Genomic DNA, 18,400 nt, shown 5'->3' on the forward strand with positions numbered 1-18,400 from the left:
AAAATGTCATGATCACATTTGAGTCAATAAGCGTTGTTTAATGTTGACATATCTTTTGCATGGTCAATACAAGTCTAGAAGCACCTTCATAACTAATTCTAAAGCAACCAAAAATAGCGTTTACATATACAAGCAATACTATATTTTATTAGAAAAAGAATCGAAACAGAACAAATCAGTTCTGAGTGGTCTACGTGTAAAAAATACGATTTGTCACCAAACGAAAAAAAAAGTTGCTTACCGATTTAACTTTTGACCCCCTGAAGTGGTCACCAGATTCGGTATCACATGTTCTCATGGTCTCCTTTTACTCCGTGAGGTAAAAGTGCATTTTATCGTTAACGTTTTTACGTTCCGGATTGAGACGTTTCAGAATCTGCGCCAGCACGTTGACCGTCTTTTCGCTGCTTAGGCCGGTGCGCTTGGTCTGGAACTTTTTCAACAGGTCTTTAGTCGTCATGGGTTTCCGGATGAGGTATCGGCGGACCGCTTCTTCTGTTAGCTGCACATCGCTGTCGGAGAGGAAATATAAGGAGTTATCGCCGCTGAAAGATTAGTAATGATGATAAGAATGACTAGTAAACGGTACCTGGAGCTGGGAGTAGATTTGCCTGATGGGGGCTGAGGTGTACTTTTCCCAGAGGGAGCCGGACTCTGACTGCTGGGTTCCATCTTGAGCCTTTTGGCAGCTGGCGAGTCGGTACCTGGACCTTGGGTCTGTCTTTTACCTGTTGGATAAAGGACGTCTAATTAGCATTGCACCCTTACCCACTGGTAGAATACACACTATTTAAATAACCGTAGCGACATAACCAACACCCAGGTTTTACTTCCTGTATATCAGGGGTCTCAAACTCACGGCTAGTTAGAGCCCCCCGCCTTGATATGAAAATTTAATTTGTTTACTTATTTTTCCATCTTATTTTGTGTTGAAAAATAAAAATTAACATTAAACATTTATTTAATAATAAATAAAAAATAATTTCTTCATTTGTTTTTTGATTTGCTTATTTATTTTTTCCATCTTATTTTGTGTTGAAAAATAAAAATTAACATTAAACATTATTTAATAATAAATAAAAATTTATTTCTTCATTTGTTGATTTGCTTAGTTATTTTTCCATCTTATTTTGTGTTGAAAAATAAAAATTAACATTAAACATTTATTTAATAATTTAATAATAAACAAAAAATGATTTGTTCATTTGTTTTTTGATTTGCTTATTTATTTTTTCCATCTTATTTTGTGTTGAAAAATAAAAATGAACATTAAACATTTGTTTAATAATTTAATAATCAATAAAAATTAATTTCTTCATTTGTTTCATTTGGTTTTTGATTTGCTTATTTATTTTTTCCATCTTATTTTGTGTTGAAAAATAAAAATTAACATTAAACATTTATTTAATAATTTAATTTAAAAAAATAATTTGTTCATTTGTTTTTTGATTTGCTTATTTATTTTTCCATCTTATTTTGTGTCGAAAAACAAAAATTAACATTAAACATTTATTTAATAATTTAATAATAAATAAAAATTAATTTACAATAATTTATTATAATTTAATATTTTATCAGAGCATTTGCAAAGAACCAAAGCACTGAAAAAGTGGAGGATGCAGCAGAAGCATTGAAGACTATTATATTATATATATATATATTTATTAATATTTAATATAATTGATATATATATATATATTTTGGGCCGCAAGTTTGAGACCCCTGCTATATACTATATACTACGTATGTCCATACTTTTGTCTATGTAATATACTGACACACCTAGCTCAAGCTTGTTAGCAGCAGCGCGGAGTGTGTTGGAGGTGGCGGCAGTGTCTATGGACGGCGTCCCCGGGCGGCTGCCGGTCCGAGAGCTTCCCGCAGAACCCCGCCCGCCTGCTCGTTTGGGTGGCGTACGCTTCTTCTACGAGAGGGAAGCTTGACGGTTAACACGTTTGCTATCGCTGTAAACTTCACACACTCTTCCACACACACACTAACCACCATGAACAAAGCAGAAGCCGTGTCTCCCTCGATGTCACTGTCGTCCGAGCTGTCCGACTCGCCACTGCTGTCTGGGACACACACACACACACACACACACACACACATTTTAATTGATAATTCACATATACATAATTAACACACTCATAAGCCACAACATTAGGTACAACTGCTAACAAAATCCAATGTAATGATGCTCACTGTATTTCTTGCACTGTGCAGGTGCTGCTCGGGTGATGGGGCGTTCAAGTGCACTGTGTAACTTTCAGTTTTTTTTTAAATTGTAATGATTTGATTAATGCAAGTATTCAATAATTATTCAACAAAAATGCACTTATTCGTTCATATAATGCACACAAAAATAAACCTTTCTCCTTTCTTTTGCACTTTATTATTTTTATGTTTATTTTGTAAAAAGGCTTTTTAATATATTTAAAAGACAAAACTTTTAATGTTAGCTACAGATTCTACCTGGTTGCTATTTTCACTTTTTTGGTTTAATTGTATTTCTATAGGCTGCACGACGGTTGAGTGGTTAGTGCGCAGGCCACACAGCAAGGAGACCCAGGTTCGATTCCACCCTCTGGCATCTCTGTGTGGAATTTGCATGTTTTTTCCAGGGTACTCTGGATTTTTTTTGTCCACTAACTACTCATGCCTTTCTCATCTTTCTAAAAATTAGATTTTCTGTGAGGCTGCACGGTGGTCGAGTGGTAAGCGCGCAGACCACATAGTTAGAAGACCTGAGTTCAATTCCACCCTCGGACATCTCTGTGTGGAGTTTGCAGTTTGGGTTCAATAAGTTGTTGCCGAGGGCTGCATGGTGAACAAGTGATTAGCATACAGGCCACACAGCTATGAGACCCTGGTTCGATTCCACCCTCCGTGGAGCTAGTTTGCATGTTCTCCCCGTGCATGCGTGGGTTTTCTCCGGGTACTCCGGTTTCCTCCCACATTCCAAAAACATGCTAGGTTAATTGTTGACTCCAAATTGTCCATAGGTATGAATGTGAGTGTGAATGGTTGTTTGTCAGCTGGGATAGGCTCCAGCATACCCATGACCCTTGTGAGGATAAGCGGTAGAAAATGAATGAATGAATGAAACGATTAATCTTGCACACAATAAAACTAAAATAAAGTAAAATTAGTCCAACAACATGCATGCTAGGTTAATTGGCGACTCCAAATTGTCCATAGGTACGAATGTGAGTGTGAATGGTTGTTTGTCTATATGTGCCCTGTGATTGGCTGGCCACCAGTCCAGGGTGTAACCCCGCCTCTCGTCCGAAGACAGCTGGCATAGGCTCCAGCATCCCCGCGACCCTCGTGAGGATAAGCGGTAGAAAATGAATGTATTTCTATTATATGCCACAGGCCACAAATGGTCTCTGGGCCGCATGTTGGACACCACTGCTTTAAGATATATGTACCTTTTTTCTTCTTCTTTTCCATCTGTGCCGGTGTTTTCTTCCCTTCCTCCTCCTCTTCCTCCTCCTTTACTTCTTCCTCGTTCTGTTTCTCCTCCTCGCTCTCCTCCTCACTTTCAGAAGCCTCGTCGATGCCTATAAAGTAAAAAAAAACAAAAATAAAGAAAATGTCAGCGCACACACCTGACAGTGACGACGTAAGAATGAACCATCATAATAAACCAGTGTGGTGTGACCTTTAGGAAGATCTTCTTCTTTGTTGGGTTTTCCTTTGGGGTTTTCCGGTTCTTCTTCAGAACTGCTCGGGGAACACGAGATGACATCAAATCAGATAACGGAATGACGGGTTTGCAACCAAACTGTGGATCTGACCTGCTTTCGTCTGACATGTAATCCACCTCAAGCCCTTCGTAGTCGCCGTCATCGCTATCTTCCAACGCCTCCTTGTCACTGCCCTTCCTCTTCTTCTTCGCTTTGCCTTTCCCCACGTCTGACTTCTTTGCCTTGCTTTCGCCATCTTAGGAAAAAAACGATTTGGTACAAGTTGAGAGTGAACCATTTCCTCTCCGGGTGTGTGTCTCCTTACCGTCGCCCATGCTGTTGTCACTGTCGTCGCTGCTCATGTCCAGGTCGTCTTCGAGGTCGTGGATGCGCAGGTCGCCACCGCGCCCGCCGCTTTTCTTTTTCTTCTTGCCCGCTTTCTCGCTCTCCTCCTCGTCTTCGTCGCCGCGCTCCTGCTCGCGTAGACGTCTCTGAAGCATGATGCTGAAGTGATTCACCACCTTGTTCCTCCTGAAAATGGAAAACGTGACTCGCTTGTCACTATCGTTTTTTTCTACCTAATTATGCATTTTTGGCCTTGTGCGACTTATACACCGTAGCGACTTATGTATGTTTTTTTCTACCTAATTATGCATTTTTGGCCTTGTGCAACTTATACTCCGTAGCGACTTATGTATGTTTTTTTTTTTCCTAATTATGCATTTTTGGCCTTGTGCGCCTTATACTCCGTAGCGACGTATGTATGTTTTTTTTTCTACCTAATTATGCATTTTTGGCCTTATGCGACTTATACTCCTTAGCGACTTATGTATGTTTTTTTTTCTACCTAATTATGCATTTTTGGCCTTATGCGACTTATACTCCTTAGCGACTTATGTATGTTTTTTTTCTACCGAATTATGCATTTTTGGCCTTGTGCGACTTATACTCCGTAGCGACTTATGTATGTTTTTTTCTACCCAATTATGCATTTTTGGCCTCGTGCGACTTATACTCCGTAGCGACTTATGTATGTATTTTTCTACCCAAGTATGCATTTTTGGCCTTGTGCAACTTATACTCCGTAGCGACGTATGTATGTTTTTTTTTCTACCTAATTATGCATTTTTGGCCTTATGCGACTTATACTCCTTAGCGACTTATGTATGTTTTTTTTTCTACCTAATTATGCATTTTTGGCCTTATGCGACTTATACTCCTTAGCGACTTATGTATGTTTTTTTTCTACCGAATTATGCATTTTTGGCCTTGTGCGACTTATACTCCGTAGCGACTTATGTATGTTTTTTTCTACCCAATTATGCATTTTTGGCCTCGTGCGACTTATACTCCGTAGCGACTTATGTATGTATTTTTCTACCCAAGTATGCATTTTTGGCCTTGTGCAACTTATACTCCGTAGCGACTTATGTATTTTTTTTTTTTCCTAATTATGCATTTTTGGCCTTGTGCGCCTTATACTCCGTAGCGACTTATGTATGTTTTTTTTCTACCTAATTATGCATTTTTGGCCTTATGCGACTTATACTCCTTAGCGACTTATGTATGTTTTTTTTCTACCGAATTATGCATTTTTGGCCTTGTGCGACTTATACTCCGTAGCGACTTATGTTTTTTTCTACCCAATTATGCATTTTTGGCCTTGTGTGACTTATGTATCTTTTTTCCTACCTAATTATGCATTTTTGGCCTTGTGCGACTTATACTCTGGAGTGACTTATGTTTTTTTCTCCCTAATTATGCATTTATGGCCTTGTGTGACTTATGTATGTTTTTTCGACCTAATTATGCATTTTTGGCCTTGTGCGACTTATACTCTATAGCGACTTATGCATGTTTTTTTTGTAGTCGCGACTTATGTATGTTTTTTTTCTACCTAATTATGCATTTTTGGCCTTGTGCGACTTATACTCCGGACCGACTTATGTATGTTTTTTTCCACCTAATTATGCATTTTTGGCCTTGTGCGACTTACGTATACTCCGGAGCGACGTATGGTCCAGAAAATACGGTAGTAATTTTAGTAAGGCAACCTTTGTGGAAATCCATTCATCACAGTCGCTTGTGGAAACCAGTTAACCATGATAAACGAGGGATTGCTTTATATACACACTCACCTGCCCCACTCCTCTTCCGCCTCCTCAGCAGTGAGAGTTCTGTGCTTCGCCTGCGGAGTAAAGTTATACCAGCCGTGAACGGGGAAGGCTTCAAAGGCTCCATCCGGACACTGAGTAAAGATGTAGTACGATGCATTTTCTGTCACGCCACCCTTCTTCAGACCTTTAAACCTATAAAATGATACACACAAAGTGAAAAGACTTTTCCCACTTTTTTTTTGTCAGTGAAAAAGTATTTATATCACACAATACCTCTTGCCGGCTTTGCCGTTGACTTTCAGGATCCACGGCTGGTCCTCTAATTTAAACTCACGCGTCACAATTCCATATTTCTTGCGACGCGCTTCCTCACGCTGCTTTTTGCCAAACTCACTACCGGCTGCACCCTCCGGTGTCTCCTCTTCGCCGTAAATCTTCCGAGCACTCATGTCTCTCTCCATACGAGCCTGAGAAAATAAATGCAGGCGTGGATTTTTTTTTTTTATTATCTTATATTGATTTGTTAGACATGGAAACACATTTGCATGACACTTACGTGTGTCCACGTCGAACAGTTGACTTTATCCCCTGCATTGAAAGCCATTATATTGTACTTCTTGCTGGTATTTCTGTGGAAAATATGCAAAAAAGGTGTGATCAGTCATTTTATTCATGCAATAACTTTTTTCTATGTTGATAAATAACAGTTACATACACTATTAAGCCATTTAATTAGGTACTGATACAAATAATGGCACCTTTTTTCCATGCAATACAATATAATATGCATGTTACTCACTTCGGGACTCGGACAGTGTATTCTGTGGACGAAGAACTGCTGCTCCCCTGCAACACAAACATTTTCTCAGTTCAATAAAATAATGTTTCTAAATCACAAATGAAGTCGCCTAAATTGCAAGGTGAACATTATGCTACTAAACAGGAAATGAAGTCTTACCAGTGATGCCATATTTTCGGTCTTTCTTGAATTCCAACTTCAAGGCAGGATAGTTACACTTCAAAAAGGAAAACACAGATGAACCAAATATAAGCGTCACAGTAAGTCCAACATTACAACTAATAATTTTCAAACGTTACATTACAAAGAAAAATCGCTTAATTTTACGTGGAATTCCAAAGGGCGATGTGCACAGTCAGCACTAACCGACGGTAATTTAACACACGTAAACGTTTGGAAAATATTATTAATAGCATATCTGAACTTACATTTCCGTTGGTAAATGATATTTCGATATATTCAACACAGAAACATGATTAAAAACAAATCTTTTGTTTGTACGACGACAATTTCAGGTGCACTCAGCCATGAGTCCGTCAGTTAAAGTTGTTCGGAGGAAACAAATACAGACACAATATGTTCCGCGCAATATACGCGGCTTGAATTAAGTATATATGCTAATGATTATTTAGCTATATACAAATAAGTATTAATGATTCACATATTATGTATTCTAATGATCAAACTCTGGGGTAGAACACCGATTAAAACCGCACGACGACAATTTAAAGTGCACGCAGCCATGAGTCCGTCAGTTAAAGTTGTTCGGAGGAAACAAATACAGACACAATATGTTCTGCGCAATATACGCGTCTTGAATTAAGTATATATACTGATGATTATTTAGCTATATACAAATAAGTATTCATGATTCACATATTATGTATTCTAATGATCAAACTCTGGGGTAGAACACAGATTAAAACCGCACGACGACAATTTACAGGTGCACTCAGGCTTTGGTCCGTCGGTGTTGTTGGTTGGAAACAAGTTAAATGCACACGTTCCGCACAAAGTTCACTTACTGTACTGATTATTTCTTAAACTTTGATGTCCAAATGGAGTCATGTATGGTGTTTCAGTTTTAACTTTGTTAACGTTCAGTAATAATATAGAAATGAACGCCCATATGCGCGACTTATCTGAGAGGTATCAAACTATCTCTGTATGATTAGCATGGTAGTAGTACACAAAATGCTCTTCAGTTATGTTTACAAAGCGTACTCGAAATGATTGACAGCTGTGTTGCCTGGAACACATTGGTAAACACTGAAACGTGTCAACATTTAACATCAAAATACCCACAAACTGTATGAAATTGTGTTACTTTTTGTTTGAATGTGGTTTCTTCTGTGGTCAGGCTAAAGTGTGATGACGTAATGGCTCAACAGGAAGGACTCAAGACATACTGGTACTGTGGAAATCATAGATAGTAGGGTATGTATCTGCAAAATAAGGTTGCACTCACCTCTACTAAGCTTCTTGGGGAATGTGGGGGCACTCAAAAATGTTTCTCTCCTCCTCATGAGGGTGCTAAACCTAATTATGGCACCCCAATGTGCGCCCATCCAAGAATGAGGCCCGTGTATCAGAGCCGTACCATCAGATCTCTGGGTTCATTCATGCCTTGGACCTACAGGCTCACAGGAGCAGAGAACCTATCAAACAACCGTTGGCGAGTTGCAGGACCTTCTACTCGTGCTTTCTGTAGAAAAGGATGTAGGCAGTAGTTTGCCGTTGGTTGCACACAGAAGCACAATTTGTTTCTTGAACGTCTAAGTCGTTGTAGGTAAACCAGCGATCGTTCGGGTTCTCTTCTTGCACCACCGGGTCCACCCCATCACTGATGTAGTGTCCTAACAGGAAAAGCAAGCTTTGGTACTTTTGGGGGATATCCTGGATCAAATCAATGATCTTACCACTGCTTGTTGTAAAGCCGATATGATTGATGACACTGACCAAACTGTAGCAGGCCTCACCCTGTTGGGGAAAGGTAAGACATGGCAGATCAACAGTCATATCTTTACTATAACCCAAGGGGTGCAAATGGTCCAGTGGCCACACCAGTGGCGTCATTAGGCCAAATTTTTTTTATACTTATATATTAAAATTTCATATTTTAGGGGGGCTTAACCCTAACCCCTTAAAATATTTTTTATTGATATTTTTATTGATTTTTTTTACATTTTTATTGATTTTTTAAAACTAAAATTGTCTCTTTTATACAAAAGCAATATTTTCATTTATATTTTTTATAGATTTTTTTACATTTTTATTGATTTTTTTTACAAAAATTATCTCTCTGATACAAAAACAATATTTTTATTGATATTTTTGTTGATTTTTTATTTATTTATTTTTTACAAAATGATCTCCTTTATACAAAAGCAATATTTTCAATCATATTTTTTTAAATATATTTTTTAATATATTTTATTTACATGTTTTATTGATTTTTCTTTACAAAAATAATCTCTGACAAATTTCATATAATAAGGCAAAAGCCAATAAGCAAGCCAATAAGCAAGCTAATACCAGCCTAATAATCAGAAGAAGAATAATTATGATAGTAATAATAATAGGCTAATTAATAATCTAATAATGATTATTATATAATTGATCACTGTCCACTGCACACAATGGTTGCAGAGCTTCAACACAGCGGTTTTGCAGTGTTGATTGTGTGTACTTGTGTACATTTAATGGTGTCCTAAAACAATTGAGTATTTCTACTAAATCTGTCCAAAAGTGGGAAATTTATATCCCGGTTCTTGTTTGTTATTTGTTTTTTTATTTATATTTAATTATATTTATTGATACATTTTTCATAATTTTTTTCCTTTTAATTTTAATTTTAAAATTACAATTTTACAATTTTACAATTTTACAATTTTACAATTTTACAATTTTACAATTTTAATTTTAATTTTAATTTTAATTTTAATTTTAATTTTAATTTTAATTTTAATTTTAATTTTAATTTTAATTTTAATTTTAATTTTAATTTTAATTTTAATTTTAATTTTAATTTTAATTTTAATTTTAATTTTAATTTTAATCTACAGGGGGCTAAGCCTGCCCTGTCTTCAGAACCTAGTGACGCCCCTGAGCCACACTTTGGACATCCCGGGTATAATGGATCATTGACGTTACCTGTTTGGATGACAGCACCAGGTCTTTTGTAAGGTAAACAGGGCGACGCACCTTTATGGACCCGAAGACTGAAAAAAACACAAAGCGCTTCAAGTGCAAGACCAGCACTCTGCAAATAATAACAAAATAAAAGATATCATTTTTACTCTTCAGAGGCTCAGAGGAAGAAGACGAAACGTGACTTCCTTACTTTGGCAGGCTAATGAAAGAGGAATGCTGCCATGATGTGTTGTAACCACACTCACATTGAAACTCCACCTGTGTCTTCTGTACACAACAGCATTCATTTACTTAGCATGTTAGCTTGAAACGGTCACGCTTTTTATTACCTTCAGGTAATTTTGCAGCATCCCTTCAACTGTTCCGCATCCAGGTAGCAGGTCCAGGGACAGGTTTGTGAATTCCTCTTCCCTGGTGAATTTCATCTGACACCTTAACAGCAACACAACAGGGTTTATTGATAGTCATGATCAAGTCCACAATGGAATAGTGGAATGGAAACAACGGGGTCAGTAAAACCATTCATTAGTTTGGATGTCTCAATGTTTTGATGAGTACCTCTATTTTCTAGAGCAGTGATTCCCAAAGTGTGGGCCGCGACCCCCTGGTGGGCCATGAGAGGTCATTAAAAATATGATAAATTTTTGCAAATATTATTTTTATTGTAAAATATTTATTGTACAATTAAAAAATATATATATCTATAGATCTAAGTAATAACCTATTGAGTGTTATTGACCTGTCACAATATTTTAGGAACCTTATACAGTTTATGATTTGATATTTAATAATAATAATAATAATAATTTAAGTGCAGCATTTCGTCTATGTACTGTTTGTAGGACAAAAGTGGGCCGCGGAAATCTTTTATGCTTTACATAAAATAAAATTATTTTTATTGTAAAATATTCATTGCACGATTTAAAAAATATATATATTTATAGGCCTAAGTAATAACCTATTGAGTGTTATTGACCTGTCACAATATTTTAGGAACCTTATACAGTTTATGATTTGATAATAATAATAATAATAATTTAAGTGCTCTGAGAATGCAACATTTTGTCTATGTACTGTTTGTAGGACAAAGGTGGGCCGCGGAAATGTTGTTATGCTTTACATAAAATAAAATTATTTTTATTGTAAATTATTTATTGCACGATTTAATAAAATCTATTTATAGGCCTAAGTAATAACCTATTGAGTGTTACTGACCTGTCACAGTATTTTAGGAACCTTATACAGTTTATGATTTGATATTTAATAAAAATAAAATTAAAAATAAAATTTTTGTTCGTGTGTAGGGGCCGCGGAAATTTTTTAGATTTTTTTTTTTTTAGATTTTCAAGTGGGCCCTGAGTTGTTAAAGTTAAGTTGTTAAATTGACTGACACAGCATAAAAGATGCTTTTTGTTATGGAATACTTTCTATTATGCTTATGACTTGGATACTATGTGTCTGTAAGTAATGTGCAACTACAATGATATGCTTGAGAAATGTAGTAATTTAGACAGGATATGTCTAGCTTTGAGATTGTAGCCGCCATAATACGGTTATTTGAAACGTTTCTACACACCGGTTTGAATCCAAAATGTCATATCATGTATTAAAAGTGTCTAATGTGAGAATACGGTGACGTTTATTTAACAGGTATGTTGTTATTGTATCCATTATTTGACTTATTTCAGCTTGTCTGCTTCCTGATGTAAACATTGGCCCCTCCCTCTGGCTTTGTCTTTTTCTCTTGTGAATTTAATGGCGCCATTACGCTCCTAAATTCTACAAATCATACATTTTGGTGAAAAGCGACTCATGTCGCATTTTTTGACTGATGCGATTATACTCTGACGGTCCTGAAAATACAGTAGTATGTGGTTTTTTTTCGTTTTTTTTGTGCAACTTTACTTCAGGCACATCCTGATGTTCTGCATCCTGAACACAAAGTGGTGTTCCACAGGGCAGTTGTAGGTTGTACCCTCTCTAGCTGCCACCGTCTGCTGTGCTGGTTTCAGATTTCTGATTTGATCCAGTACGGAAGTCAGGAACTCATGTGCATCCTGCAGGCCCACATGGCAAAAATATACTGACTGTTATGCCTTATTATGTCTAATATACTATATTATACTAGTGTAAAAGGCAACATAGGGGTGTTATTTCATGTCTAGAGGGCTCTAATGTTCAAAAATACATTTAGCAGGTTTTCTAACTACAAAAGCATTCAATTCATAAATAAGAAATCACACTTTGCAGTGTAAAGTCTTATATTTGTGTCAATGTGATCACGGAATCATACAATAACAAACGTCTTTACTTACTTTCTGGCAGAGATCCTCAAACTCGGGTGCCAAGCGGGAGACGGTGTTCTTAAAAGAATAAAGGCAACAGATTTTTTGCTGGACGTCACCGGAGCTGTGACAAGCACTGATGTTCACGAATGCTCTGCAAAGAGTCAAAGAAGGTGAGTGGTTGATCGTCTTCAAGTTTCTACGAGACCTTCAAGTCATCATCAAGTCACATCTCTACAGTAATCCCTTCCCTTTGTGGCATCATTCTATCCTTTTTGCTCTTTTGTTTCTTGTTTTTCTGTTGCGTAGTTGTTGTGTTGCTTATTATTAGTCAAAAATGTGCAAATGTGAGTGTGAAAGTGACTATAGGGGTGTTATTTTATGTCTAAAGGGCTCTAATAATGTTAAAAAGCATATTTAGAAGCTCGTACACCAGTTTGATATGCTTCAACTATGAAAATATTCATTCATTTTCTACCGCTTATCTTCATGAGGGTCGTGGGGGGTGCTGGAGCCTATCCCAGCTGTCTTCCGGGGAGGGAGGCGGGGTACACCCAGCCAATCACAGGGCACATATAGACAAACAACCATTCACACTCTCATTCATACCTATGGACAATTTGGAGTCGGCAATTAACCTCGCATGTTTTTTGGAATCTGGGAGGAAACCGGAGTACCCGGAAAAAACCCACGCATGCACGGGGAGAACATGCAAACTCCACACAGAGATGGCCCAGGGTGGAATTGAACTCGGGTCTCCAGTAAAAGAGTTGTGTAATGTCATAAATAATGAATTATAGGAGTGTATAAGTGACTATAGGGGTGCTACTTTATGTCTAGAGAGCTCTAATAATGTTAAAAAAACAAATTTAGAAGATTCATTCATTCATTCATTTTCTATCCGCTTATCCTCACGAGGGTTGCAAGGGGTGCTGGAGCCTATCCCAGCTGTCTTCAGGCGGGAGGCGGGGTACACCCTGGACTGGTGGCCAGCCAATCACAGGGCACATATAGACAAACAACCATTCACACTCACATTCATACCTATGGACAATTTGGAGTCGCCAATTAACCTAGCATGTTTTTGGAATGTGGGAGGAAACCGGAGTACCCGGACAAAAGCCACACATGCACGGGGAGAACATGCAAACTCCACACAGAGATGGCCGAGGGTGGAATTGAACCCGGGTCTCCGAGCTCAACCGCTGTGTAGCCCTGTTTTAAGACATGTCTTTTTTAATAGCGATAAATGACAATGGACGACCTTATACCTGATCAGTGTAGCATCAGGGTTCAAACTCCAAACTGGCTGCTGATGTTTGATGTCTTCAACAAAATCCTCCAGGGTCAGGAGACTCTGCAGGCTAGCGTTCATGTAGCAGATCTGTGCCGGGTTGGGAAGCCTGATTGACAAGAAAACCAACAATTATGTTGGGAATATCTGAACCAAAATGGCTCTTACAGTAAAACACTGCAACAGCAAGGATGAAAAGAACTCCCTCACCCAAGAGACCTGAACCGCTGGAGTCTGAGGTTCTGGTTTATGGTTGTAACATCCGTGCTTTGACTCTTCCTCTTCCAGCTTGTTTTTGTCGTCTCTGAGAGGCCCCCCAACACCAGTGCCTTATCCTGGTGAGGGGTGCTGTGAGTCTCCTTTAAATGGCCGTCTTCCTTTAGACTTGGTGCCACTTGACATCTCTGCTGCAATAAATACAAACCCTGGTTAGATAATAAGGAATTTAAATACTGTATTTACGGACTATAAGTCACACTTTCTTTCATAGGTTGGCTGTTACTACGACTTATACTCCAGAGCGACTTATGTATGTTTTTTCTACCTAATTATGCATTTTTGGCCTTGTGCGACTTATGTATGTTTTTTTCTACCTAATTATGCATTTTTGGCCTTGTGCGACTTATACTCCGTAGCGACTTATGTAGGTTTTTTATACCTAATTATGCAATTTTGGCCTTGTGCGTCTTATACTCCTTAGTGACTTATGTATGTTTTTTTCTACCTAATTATGCATTTTTGGCCTTGTGCGACTTATACTCCGTAGTGACTTATGTATGTTTTTGTCAACCTAATTATGCATTTTTGGCCTTGTGCGACTTATACTCCGTAGAGACTTATGTATGTTTTTTTATACCTAGTTATGCATTTTTGGCCTTGTGTGACTTATACTCCGTAGTGACTTATGTATGTTTTTTCTACCTAATTATGTATTTTTGGCCTTGTGCGACTCATACTCCGTAGCGACTTATGTATGTTTTTTTCTACCTAATTATGCATTTTTGGCCTTGTGCGACTTATACTCTTTAGTGACTTATGTATGTTTTTTTCTACCTAATAATGCATTTTAGGCCTTGTGCGACTTATACTCCGTAGCGACTTATGTATGTTTTTTTCTACCTAATTATGCATTTTTGGCCTTGTGCGACTTATACTCCGTAGCGACTTATGTATGTTTTTTTCTCCCTAATTATGCATTTTTGGCCTTGTGCAACTTATACTCCATAGTGACTTATGTATGTTTTTTCTTTTTTACCTAATTATGCATTTTTGGCCTTGTGCGACTTATACTCCGTAGCGACTTATGTATGTTTTTTTCTACCTAATTATGCATTTTAGAACTTGTGCGACTTATACTCCGTAGCGACTTATGTATGTTTTTTCTACCTAATTATGCATTTTTGGCCTTATGCGACTTATACTTCGTAGCGACTTATGTATGTTTTTTTCTACCTAATTATGCATTTTTGGCCTTGTGCGACTTAATAGTCCAGAAAATACGAATCTCATGGTTGGGTGGTTTTTGACCCTATTTTCTTCCACATAACAAAAGTTTTAAAATCAGGTTAATCTTACTTGGTATTTTACTTAGCAAAGTACATCTGACTACTGTTACCTTGCGCCATTGCCACCATTGTAGCTTCTTGTTGGCGGGAGTAATGTCACCTAGGATGATACACCTGTTGATAAAGACGAACAACAGTTGTTTCTTCTGCTTCGATTTGTGGGCCACAATTGAAGTCCAAACAAAATCAATGGCAAAACCAATGGGAATCAAGCATGGTAAATAAGGCTTTGTACACTGGTACACCATTGGTTCAGTTAAAATTGCTCTGTGAGTACTGCTTTGTGTTTTACTATCTTATATGGTACAGTCTTTGTTTTGAGGATCAAAATGGCGGAGGAATGTACGTAGCATGTCAAAGTGATGGACTCACCCAAGACTTTTGTTGCATTCTGATACCTGCTGATTCGACTTGATGGATTCAACCTGCTGAGACCCCCAGTTGGTGGTTTTCAGACTCCGTCTGTCCGGCTGACATGTGTTGTTTGCGGTGCTTTTATATTCTTGCAACGTCCCCTGCATGACTGCACTTTTGCTGCTCCGCTGTGGAGGGCTGGGCTCTTCAGGAAAAACACTGCATATCTTTGGGATTAATGAAACACTGGTGAAGTTATGGCATGGAAAGATCGAGACGAATCATAAACGATAAACCTACCGTGCACCATGACCACCACCGAATCTTCTTTTGCGGTCTTGTGTCGGTTTTCAATTCTGAGATGTCAGAGCTGAGGTCCAATAGAATCAAAGGTAATGTAATGTGTTACAGTATCTGACAAAAGTCATTAAACTCCACACATTTTTTTAGGAATGGAATCATTTCCCTCTGCTTTGAACAAGAAATGTTAAAGGCGTCATGTTTTTTTTTCTACCGAATTATGCATTTTTGGCCTTGTGTGACTTATACTCCGTAGCGACTTATGTATTTTTTTTCCTAATTATGCATTTTTGGCCTTGTGCGACTTATACTCCATAGCAACTTATGTATGTTTTTTTCTACCTAATTATGCATTTTTGGCCTTGTGCGACTTATACTCTGTAGTGACTTATGTATGTTTTTTTTTTTTTACCTAATTATGCATTTTTGGCCTTGTGCGACTTATACTCCAGAGCGACTTATGTATGTTTTTTTTTTTACCTAATCATGCATTTTTGGCCTTGTGCAACTTATACTCCAGAGCGACTTATGTATGTTTTTTTTTTTACCTAATTATGCATTTTTGGCCTTGTGCGACTTATACTCCGTAGCGACTTATGTATGTTTTTTTTCGACCCAAGTATGCATTTTTGGCCTTGTGCGACTTATACTCCACAGCGACTTATGTATGTTTTTTTCTACCGAATTATGCATTTTTGGCCTTGTGCGACTTATACTCTGTAGCGACTTATGTATGTTTTTTTTCTACCTAATTATGCATTTTTGGCCTTGTGCGACTTATACTCCGTAGCGACTTATGTATGTTTTTTTGCGACCCAAGTATGCATTTTTGGCCTTGTGCGACTTATACTCCACAGCGACTTATGTATGTTTTTTTTTACCTAATTATGCATTTTTGGCCTTGTGCGACTTATGTATGTTTTTTTCTACCTAATTATGCATTTTTGGCCTTGTGTGATTTATACTCCATAGCGACTTATGTATGTTTTTTTCTACCTAATTATGCATTTTTGGCCTTGTGCGACTTATACTTCATAGCGACTTATGTATGTTTTTTTCTACCTAATTATGCATTTTTGGCTTTGTGCGACTTATGTATGTTTTTTTCTACCTAATTATGCATTCTTGGCCTTGTGTGACTTATACTCCATAGCAACTTATGTATGTTTTTTTTCTACCTAATTATGCATTTTTGGCCTTGTGCGACTTATACTCCAGAGCGACTTATGTATGTTTTTTTTTTTTTTTTTACCTAATTATGCATTTTTGGCCTCGTGCGACTTATACTCTGTAGTGACTTATGTATGTTTTTTTCTACCAAATTATGCATTTTTGGCCTTGTGCGAGTCATACTCCGTAGCGACTTATGTATGTTTTTTTTCTACCTAATTATGCATTTTTGGCCTTGTGCGACTTATACTCCATAGCGACTTATAGTCCAGAAAATACGTATCTCATGCGTGTTTGGATACTCTGTTAGTCACAATGTAAAACAATGAGCATGGAATATTGTAATTACCTCTGCTTCTCCTTTCCCTCGTAATTTTCCTGTGAGAGACATACGGGTATTTGTTGGTTTCACACATAATGCAAAGCAAGCGTTGTTTGTGTTTAAGGCACCTTTGGACTGGCACAGTGTTGTTTCCGCAACGAGATATTTCCTTCCCCATTGTTGGAGGCAGGGGGATCATCTTTGTTGACGCTGTTAATCAAGATGAATAATGATTAATTAATTTTAGTACAGACTCGTGTGTGTTTTCTTATCTTCACGGGCTGATTGTCTATTTAGTTCACCTTGTCGATAATGGCGTCTGTCTGCTGTCACCAGCCTCCAGTTGTACAGCTGACTTGCTCACGTGAAGCATGTCAGGAAGTCAAGGCCATTGATGCGCTTGTTGGCCTGACAGGCGCCCGAACGATCGGCGGCACATGACATGTACATGTCGTCATGCCTGGGACGATAACAAAATACGTCATAGGTGACATCATTATCTTTGTAAAGCATTAAAGCCATTACATCATCAGCATCTCTGTTAGATGGGACTACCAGGACCAGTCCCATTGAAGGTCACATTCATTATGTCACTTTTATCAGAAGATTACCTCAGTATGATGCAATGTACTTAGGTATATATTGCAATCATAAACAATACAATTCAATGAATACCTCATCCACGGTGTCATCATTCATTCTGTAAAATCCCAATTTATGTATTTAATTGTATTGTATTGATAGTCTTCTGGAGCTATTCAAAGTGTGAGGCAACAAGGTGCAGCAGCTTGAGAACAATAAAGAAAATTATGTTTTTTGAGTGGTTAGCAAATTGGGAGGAGATCAGGAAGTCTTGGGTTCTTCAGGTACATCCTGATGTTCTGCATCCTGAACACAAAGTGGTGCTCCACAGGGCAGTTGTAGGTTGTACTCTGTGAGCAAACACTCACATAGCACAATCAGAGTTGCGCAACACACACAAATGACTGCTTTCACACAAACTTAACTTTCACTTCAAACTGCTGGAGAGACAGAATAAAGAGTAAACCCACGGCGGACGAGTGGTTAGCACGCAGGTATCGCAGCTAGGAGACCCGAGTTCAATTCCACCCTCGGCCATCTCTGTGTGGAGTTTGCATGTTCTCCCCATGCATGCGTGGGTTTTCTCTGGGTATTCCGGTTTCCTCCCACATTCCAAAAACATGCTAGGTTAATTGGCGACTCCAAATTGTCCATAGGTATGAATGTGAGTGTGAATGGTTGTTTGTCTATATGTGCCCTCTGATTGGCTGGCCACCAGTCCAGGGTGTACCCCGCCTCTCACCCGAAGACGGCTGGGATAGGCTCCA

General features: G+C 38.0%; 2 protein-coding genes across 7 annotated transcripts in view; one reads left to right on the top strand and one right to left on the bottom strand.

The window, feature by feature from the left end:
* On the bottom strand, window positions 1-7,344 carry gtf2f1 (general transcription factor IIF, polypeptide 1). 3 transcript variants are annotated; one of them, XM_058049961.1, is made up of 14 exons: window positions 7,037-7,344; window positions 6,768-6,825; window positions 6,609-6,655; window positions 6,366-6,438; window positions 6,083-6,276; window positions 5,831-6,001; window positions 4,018-4,223; window positions 3,804-3,948; window positions 3,668-3,729; window positions 3,435-3,566; window positions 2,002-2,075; window positions 1,783-1,924; window positions 590-728; window positions 1-512 (listed from the first exon to the last, which is right to left on the bottom strand). In XM_058049961.1, exons 2-14 carry the CDS (start codon window positions 6,777-6,779, stop codon window positions 308-310), a joined length of 1,602 nt encoding a protein of 533 aa, XP_057905944.1. In that variant the 5' UTR covers window positions 6,780-6,825; window positions 7,037-7,344; the 3' UTR covers window positions 1-307. The 3 variants fall into 3 exon arrangements, with proteins under 3 accessions (XP_057905944.1, XP_057905945.1, XP_057905946.1); XM_058049962.1 differs by lacking the exon at window positions 7,037-7,344 and adding an exon at window positions 6,908-6,976; XM_058049963.1 differs by having other exon boundaries at window positions 2-512; window positions 2,005-2,075; window positions 7,037-7,338.
* LOC131103573 (adhesion G protein-coupled receptor E2-like) overlaps window positions 6,761-18,400 on the top strand; it is a 27,663-nt gene continuing 16,023 nt past the window's right edge. Inside the window, exons 1-5 of one of the 4 annotated variants that reach the window (XM_058049943.1) lie at window positions 6,761-6,868; window positions 7,969-8,045; window positions 9,674-9,794; window positions 9,915-10,153; window positions 12,087-12,219. In XM_058049943.1, the coding sequence (XP_057905926.1) occupies window positions 12,186-12,219 (34 nt within the window). In that variant the 5' untranslated portion in view covers window positions 6,761-6,868; window positions 7,969-8,045; window positions 9,674-9,794; window positions 9,915-10,153; window positions 12,087-12,185. Of the gene's footprint in view, window positions 6,869-7,631; window positions 7,871-7,968; window positions 8,046-9,673; window positions 9,795-9,914; window positions 10,154-12,086; window positions 12,220-18,400 lie in introns of those variants that run through there. The other 3 variants (XM_058049944.1, XM_058049945.1, XM_058049946.1) reach the window with 3 other exon arrangements.

The sequence above is a fragment of the Doryrhamphus excisus genome, chromosome 15 (genome assembly GCF_030265055.1).
Source record: "Doryrhamphus excisus isolate RoL2022-K1 chromosome 15, RoL_Dexc_1.0, whole genome shotgun sequence".
NCBI classification, from domain to species: Eukaryota; Metazoa; Chordata; class Actinopteri; order Syngnathiformes; family Syngnathidae; genus Doryrhamphus; species Doryrhamphus excisus.